The 8,079-nt window shown below is 46.0% G+C and overlaps 1 protein-coding gene across 7 annotated transcripts in view; it reads left to right on the top strand.

Moving 5' to 3' along the window:
- The first annotated feature begins 6,880 nt into the window (after positions 1-6,880).
- Positions 6,881-8,079, top strand: part of RIC8B (RIC8 guanine nucleotide exchange factor B) — a 95,624-nt gene continuing 94,425 nt past the window's right edge. For 4 of the 7 annotated variants that reach the window (XR_014314184.1, XR_014314185.1, XM_082740571.1 and 1 more), the window contains exon 1: positions 6,884-7,438. Coding sequence is in view for 3 of the 7 variants with exons in the window: in XM_082740571.1 (XP_082596697.1) it covers positions 7,355-7,438 (84 nt within the window). In the remaining 4 variants the exon portion in view is untranslated. Of the gene's footprint in view, positions 7,439-8,079 lie in introns of all 7 variants that reach the window. The other 3 variants (XR_014314182.1, XR_014314183.1, XM_082740573.1) reach the window with 3 other exon arrangements.

The following is an 8,079-nucleotide window of genomic DNA, read 5'->3' as shown; positions in this document are numbered from 1 at the left end:
TGCCTTCTTCCTCCTTCCTCCTTTGTCTCCACACCACCCCCCACCCCCTCACCCCTGCCAGCCTCTCTCCTAAGCGCCTTTGGCTGGTGCAGTTTTTAAATCAACCTTGACCATGGTAATAGAACCTACTGGGGTTGAAAAGAGTTTCAGAAGTTCTGGGAAATTCTTGTGTGCGCTCAATGAAGGCAGTCTCTAAGCTGGGCACCAGATCCTTCCCCCACGCCCGAGGTGGCATTCCACTCACTGTAAGTCAACAGCACACGAGCTTTCCCTCTGTCATTTCCCAGGGTACCTACGAACAATACATGATCAAGGACCAAGATTGGGTCATTCTACACAGAAACAGGAACAAAAGAAAATCAGTAATAATGTAAAAAAAAAAAAAAAATACCAGGTCACAGGAGGATTTTTATTAGCAGGTTGAAAAAAGACTCTGCAGGGGAGGTGCAATGAGCCAAGTATTCAGGAGAATGAAGTCATTTGAAGGGGGGAGGCGGTGGGGGGGGGGCTGGCTACCTCTTGCTGTTCAGGTCACTACCCTTTGACAGCAGTGGCCTCTGACCTCAACAACCCCACAATTCTGTTTTGACTGACCCTGAAACCCATGAAATTCAGATGTAGGCACTGCCCAAAAGTTGAGATAAAGCTGACTAATATGGGAAAAGCTCCGGGTATGTGCCCCCAGCTGAAAGGAGCTGGCAGTTCTCTGGCGGTGGATGCAATTTATTCTGTCCTCCTCCTTCCAGGGAAATGCTAATCCTTCATAGGCAACTGGAGGGGAAGACTAAAACGTGTTGATGATGAATGACAATAATCCTTTGTCCACTCCTGCCTCCTCCTAGGGTTGAACCTTAAGAGTTTAATCAAATGTTGGTAAGTAAATTAATGCTTTACTGCCTAAACAGTTAAAAAGCAAGTGGTGGGAAGACAGGCTTTGAGAATATATTTCTTTTGACTTGTGAATCTCAAACACTTAATTGCAAAGACACGGATATAGGGTGTGTGTGTGTGTGTGTGTGTGTGTGTGTGTGTGTGTGTTTTGAGTGTTTTAGTCTCCTTACTTACACATACACATATATATGACAATGTCCCCAAACTGTCCTATCCCCTGTTAAATTATGTCAGCCTTAAAGACATGAACTTCAAGGCCGAAAGACCAAAGCAGTGTGCTAGAATTACTCTTCTGTTGTTACACATCAGCAACAACAAAACTCATGTGTTTGTACACCAGTAGGAATAACATGACCTTTATCCCTGGATCTTCACATCATTGTGAGGGAGGCTGCAGTTTTCATTCCAGTTCAGCTAACATTTCAAGGGCTACTCCACACTGGGGCTGCTGTGCTGCCCACTTGGATGGCCATCTCTTGTAACCCTCCAAAGTTTTATAATGCTCGCTGCAGCTGAGAAAAATCAATGCTCAATGAGGGTGAGTGACTTATCCCTGAACACCCAGGGACAGAGTTAAAATTCAAACAAGTCTTTCGGCTTTCAAGTTTTCCCATTAGATACAAAAAATCAGTGGTCAGTAGGGGTTTTAAAGAATTTCACGAATGATGGGCTTCTGAGATGCACGCAGAGAGTCGGGACTCAAATCCAGGTTTTCCAATCCCCGGTCCCGGGGCCGTTTGCCACATGACAGCACCGCCACCCAAAGCGCTGGGTTTTCCCAAGAGGTGCTGGATGGGATTCCAAGCCAGCAAGATGCAAATAGGTCTGACCCACATTCCAGCTCTTGGATAAATAAAAACTCCTAAAGGGCAGAGCCCATTTTGTGTGCTTCATTTGAAAGTCCCACTGTGGACAGTCAATATTAAACAACGATAGAAGGACTAACAGCATGGGTTCAATTTTAGCAATTAAAATACTGGGAATATGCCCGAGGAACCTAATAAAGGTGCTAAAAGGCTGGATCGAGTAATCATAGATTTTTAGGAGGTTTTTTTTCTTTTTTTTTAAATTTTTTATTTATCTGACAGACAGAGATCACAAGTAGGCAGAGAGGCAGGCAAAGAGAGAGAAAGGAGGAAGCAGGCTCCCTGCTGAGCAGAAAGCCCGATGCAGGGCTCGATCCCAGGACCCTGGGATCATGACCTGAGCTGAAGGCAGAGGCTTTAACCCATTGAACCACCCTGGTGCCTCAGATTTTTAGGAGTTAAAAAAACAAAACAAAACAAAAAAACCTTCAAAGTCATCCAGTCCAACTCTAATTTTAAGATACTTGAGAAATTAAAATAATCTGCACAATTATTTTACACCAGCTGGCAACAGACCCTCTCCTGTTTCCCCAGTGTTATTTATCTTTGTCATATGGCATGGTAAGAGAATGTTTTCAGGAACATCACATTCCACAAACTGAAGTTGCACTGGTTGGCTGTGGGGTCATCATTGATAATGAACTGTCTCTCAGATTTAACTTTTACTTATCCCACTGACCAACTGACCTCTTAAGAAATCTCCACTGCTGGCTTTCAAGTTTAACCAGGTTGGTATTTTTCAATAAGTGTCTCACTAATTTTGGTCTCTTGAACTCCTCTCAAGGCATCCCCCCCTACCCCCCAGTCTCCTGGCCCTCCAAGCTCTCTCCACTATTTTCTCTATATAATTCACCTTCGCCAGAAAGGCTTCTCTGCTTCCTTGTCTTCCCATTAATGTGTATCTTGCTTTGATTTGCACAGTACTTAATTCTCCCCTTCCTGCTAGAAAAGATTCATGGATTGCCTGGCTGTTTCTTAGACCCCCCAAAGGACAAGATAAATGGTTTCTACTCACTTTTCACTCACTTTTTTTTTTTTGGGGGGGGGGGTGCCTAGCACAACACTGTGCTCCAATAAGCACCAAATATTTGTTAAAGGAACAGACCATGTTAATTAGCTTCACTACAAAAGGGGGATTATTGGTAGAAAATGAAATAAAAATCACTTTTATCTGCTAGTTTATTCTGAATTCTCAAAGACTAACAGGTCACAGGCACACGAGTTTGATAAGTCTACGGAAAAACTAGTTGTGGTTGATACGCTATCAAAATCTTGGCCCAGGGACACCTGGGTGGCTCAGCTGGTTGAACAACTGCTTTCGGCTCAAGTCATGATCCCAGAGTCCCGGGATCGAGTCCCGCATCAGGCTCCCAGCTCCACGGGGAGTCTGCTTCTCCCTCTGACCTTCTCCCCTCTCATGCTCTCTCTCACTGCCTCACTCTCAAATATCTTAAAAAAAAAAAAAAAATCTCGGCTCAGTGGTTCTCAACCCTGACTGCTCACTCAAATCAACTTGGAAGCATTTACAGCTACCAAGACCTCACCACAGATCAACTGAATCAGAATCTTTGCAGGTGTCCCCAAGCAATGCTTTGCAATGATTTGTAATACATTGGTATTTGATCGGCACATACTGATTCCTACAACCTCACCCTAACAGATTTTTCTAAAGACTGAGCATGATCAAATATGGTTTTGTTGTTCTTGGAATCATGGAGTTTTGGAACTGAGAACTAAGATACTATCTGGACCAACCCTTTTATTTTATAGCTGAAGTTTCTGTGACTTAAGAGAGATTGAGCAAGTAGCCTGACACAGTGGCAAGGTGATTCCTGTGTGACAGGTCATGTCCTGAATTAGTGGAATTCTCTGGTTCAGGGACTGTAGCAAGTAGACCAAACTGTTCTGTTCTTAAATTCCTGCTTTCTTCTATAGAAAATGTATAAAGTGTGTGTGTATAAAATGTATATATACATTTATAAAATGTATAAAGTGTGAGCACTCGCTCACCCATGCACATACAAGATTTGGATTTTAAAAGCTGTTAGCACCAGGTACTCCTTAAAGACCAATCTGGCACATTCCATCGAGCCCATTGTCACAGCAGAGGAAATACCACAAGGGGATATATCAAAGTCTAAAAGAAATGACTAGTATGTATTTGCGGGTTTTTTTCACTGGCCTCGGTCCATAACATTTTATGCTTCAGAGCCCAGTGCACTTTTAACCCTTAACTATACCACTTATTAGTAGACTTCTTGCTTGTGAGCAAGCTAATCAACACCCTGAACTTCCCTTTTCTCTATAAAAAGGAAGATAGTGCCTGTCCTATTGACCTTGCATTTTTCCGCCATTAGGAGGATTAACCTAGATGATCTATTTGGAGATATCTGAGAAGAGTAAAGCACTATGTGAATATATGTACAGAATATACATATTAATAAATATATGTATAAAATCATTATATTACTATCTTTCAGAGCAACGACTCGTGAGTACTTATGTATTTTTTTTATTATCTGGGCTCTAAATCCTAATTCTTCAGTACATGCCACCCAAGAATCAACAGGAACTGGAGCTATGCTGGACTAGAAGCTCTAGTCACTGAAAGTATCACATAACTAAATATTCAGCGAGGTAAAGTGATGTAGTGGCAGAATTTAGCTAGTCTAGGCTCTAGTCCCAGAGTCTGCTTTTAACTATTGACTTTGGACAAGTCACTTAATGTTTCTGGGACCAGAGTCTCGTCAGTGGTCAAAGGATGACTTGAATTAGAGTCAAAGATCCTTTTGATTTATAAAATCAGAATATTAGTGCTTAATTAAAATTACTAAAGTGCAGTTTCCCAAGTTGTTAATTGATGTGGTTTTACATTTTTTTAAAATCTCTTTTTAGAAATACAGGGTCGGAGGCTAAAAACACAAGCCTATTTCTGGTAAACAGATATTTTGAATCCATGTCTAAGACCCTCTTTAAAAGAAACATCTCAGGGCACCTGGGTGGCTCAGGTCATGATCTTGGGGTCCTGGGATAGAGCCCCACATCAGGCTCCCAGCTCAGTAGGGAGTCTGCTTCTCCCTCTCTTTCTGCCTCTCCCCACAGCCCAGCTCATGCTCTCTCCTGCTCTCTCTCAAATAAAGTCTTTTTAAAAATTCTATAAAAGAAACATCTCAACTCTGATACTTCATGCTTGTTAGTATCCTGTCATGGTGCCCTTGTTCCAAAAATAAATATATGGTTACCCAAAAGGCATGTAATAGGACACAGAGTAGGAACCCAAATACTGTTACCTTAAAGCTCTCAGTTTGAGTCCTAGCTCTTGTTACCTAGCTCATCTGAGCCTGTTTTCTTATCTATAAATGGGAACAGTACCTTTCTCAATAATCCATTGAGACAGTGTATATTAAAATGTTTTGTACACTGTTAAAAACAATTGCAAGATATTACTATTATCTAAGGAATGTAGCTTATTACCACAACACCTCTAAGAACTGTACTTTTTTTTTTTTTTAAGATTTTATTCATTTGATAGAGATCACAAGTAGGCAGAGAGGCCAACAGTGACAGAGAGAAGGGGAAGCAGGCTCCCCGCTGAGTGGAGAGCCGGATGCGGGGCTCAATCCCAGGACCCTGGGATCATGACCCGAGCTGAAGGCAGAGACTTTAACCCACTGAGCCACTCAGGCACCCCAGAACTGTACTTTTGATTTCAAAAGATAGATTAAAATCTTTTTGAATTAGTTTATTATGGGCACAGCATGCACTCCAGGGCCTGGCTCAACAAATATGCTCAATAAATGCCGCATGAAAAGTATAATCCACAGAAAGACCAATCCATGAGCTTAGATACCATATTCCTTTTTATCGCCAAATTCCCAGAGCTAGCACAGCATCTGACACATAGAAGAAATAGAATAATTATGAGAGGAACAGATTTCTGTTCCGGAAATTCACTCGGGAATTTCTCGGGAAATTCACTCATTCTCTAACAAATAGCTTGGGAGAGCAAAAAGAGTATAGATTCAGGTTGTTTCCAAATTGCCCAATCTTGGTACATTACTCTATTAACCTCTCCAAGACTATTTTTTTCATCTTAAAGTGAGAATAAGAAGAGAACAGTACCTCCCTCAAAGGGTTAAGCACTAGACTGGAAGCCCCCTAAGAGCAGGGGCGTTATTTGGGGCCCACTGTACCTACACTGAGCAGCACTGAACTTTATTGAAGAGTGCCGGGCACAACGCAGGTTCTCAAGTACTTGTGGACTTTGTGAGACACCGACTGAGAGGACACAGGTGGAGCATGTAACTTACAGGAACAATGGCCCATAGTAAAAACATTTAGCAAACCTGAGCCTCTTTCACCTTCACTTTCCGCATCGCCACTATCATCACTAGGACATCAGTATTATTACACGACTGGAGGGTGTAGAGCAGCTGTCTTTGGGGGAAAGACCCGGATTTAAGTCTCTCATTCCCATTTACCAGCTATGTGACTTAGGACAAATTACTTAACCTATCGGGGTTCCTTTGCTTCCGCAAAAATCTGCGTGTCGCGAGAATCAGAAGCTGCATGGCGAGCACCTATCTATCACTGAGTCTGGAGCCCCCGCGGCGCGCGATACGTGGCAGCCACTATTACTAAGGGGGGGGGGGGGAGGGCCTTTTATCCAGATAAGTGCCTGCAATTTCCCACATTACTGCGGCTGAATACATAACATGACCGCAAACAAGGGGAGGAAGGAAAGAATTTCAGAAAGACCGAAACCGCTAAACGAGAAAAAGAGGGAATTAAACCGGTGCTCGGCAGTTCCCACCAAGGGGTGCCAGTTTCCGCGACTGTCAACCTGCCCGACCAGCCAAGGCTAGAGCAGGACAGTCAGCTCCGATAGGAACAAAAAGGAGGCAGAGCCGACGCTTACACCCTCCCCCTAACGGTCTCCTCGCCGCCGGCCTCGAGCGGCCCCGGGACTCCCGTTTCCGGCCCTGGCCGGACCACAGCTCCCAGCATGCCTTTGGAGGGAAGTCTTTCCCGCTGGATGACTACTAATCCCGGCATGCCATTCGGCAAACGAGTAAATTAGATGGAAGAGGGGAATGCCCCCAACGAACGCAGGGAATTGTAGTCCATTTAGGTGCTGGCTCTTAGAGGGGAGGAGAAGAGCCGGGTCGCTCTCGTCAGCTGAGGAGAATGATTCATAGAGGAGGGTCAGGAGAGAAAAACAGTTCTGTCTGCAAGCGCCCACTTAAAAGGCTGGACTTTTCTCCGAGGGAGGGAGAGGCTGGAGAGTAAGCCAGGCCTCGGGACTGACCCCGCCTCAGGCCGCTCGTCAGGCCTCTATCGAGTCCTGGGCCTTGACGGGGGCGGCCGCGAGGCGCCGGTTGCTGGGGGACCGTGACGTCGCGGGGTGAAAGTTGAGGGGCGGTGACGTCGGCCCAGCCCGGGCGGAGGCTGGCGGGTTGGAGGCAGGAGGGAGGGAGGGAGGGAAGGAGGGAAGGAAGGAAGCTGGGAACGAGCGAGCGAGCGGGGGCGCGAGGCGTTTACCTGGAGGCAGCGGCTTGGGCGCGCAGAGCGGCCGCGGCTCCCCCGCACCTGCGGCCATGGATGAGGAGCGCGCCCTTTACATCGTCCGGGCCGGCGAGGCGGGGGCTATCGAGCGGGTCCTGAGGGATTACAGCGATAAGGTAAAGAGCCCTGGACCCGGGCGTGCGGTAGAGCACCCCCGGGCCGCCCTCGGGGCTTGCACCTCGCATCCCTCCCAACCCCCTTCATTCCGGGGATGCGCGTTACTCTCCCCCGAAAACGTTTCCGGCTTGGGCATGCGTGTTTGTGCCCCCAGCCTTCCCGGTCCGTGCATCCTGCATCCCCCTGCCCCCACTCTGGCGCCCACTCCTCTGATTCCGGCCCAGCAGGCTGTCCTGTGGTCCTCCTCCCAAGCGTGCAAGTCACACCCCCGGAATCCGTAGATGTGCGTCTGTGCCCTGTGCCCCGCTCTGGGATGCCTAAATGCACGCGAGGCTTCCTCACCTGTATAGCATGAAAATCCGTGTTTCCGTGCTTAAACACGGCCCTTGATAGGCATAAAACCTATCAGCCACGATGGCAATTCTTTGTATGCCTACAGCACCGCACACTTTCAAGGCTTGATGTCTCCTGTATGGGCAAACTTGATTCTCAGGGTGTTTATAGGGTAGATGGTAGCATCCTTCCCATTTTATAGATGAGAAAACCGAGGCGTTAAGAACTGAAATCATGCCAAGGTCATGGACGTACTATGTTGTAAATTGGGGGTAGGTTCTGACTCCGAATAATACCTATTACATGT

Source organism: Mustela nivalis (genome assembly GCF_964662115.1).
Source record: "Mustela nivalis genome assembly, chromosome: 7".
In the NCBI taxonomy this organism is placed as follows: Eukaryota; Metazoa; Chordata; class Mammalia; order Carnivora; family Mustelidae; genus Mustela; species Mustela nivalis.
The sequence above is the reverse complement of the archived record's forward strand: the minus strand, read 5'-3'. Positions and strand labels throughout refer to the sequence as shown.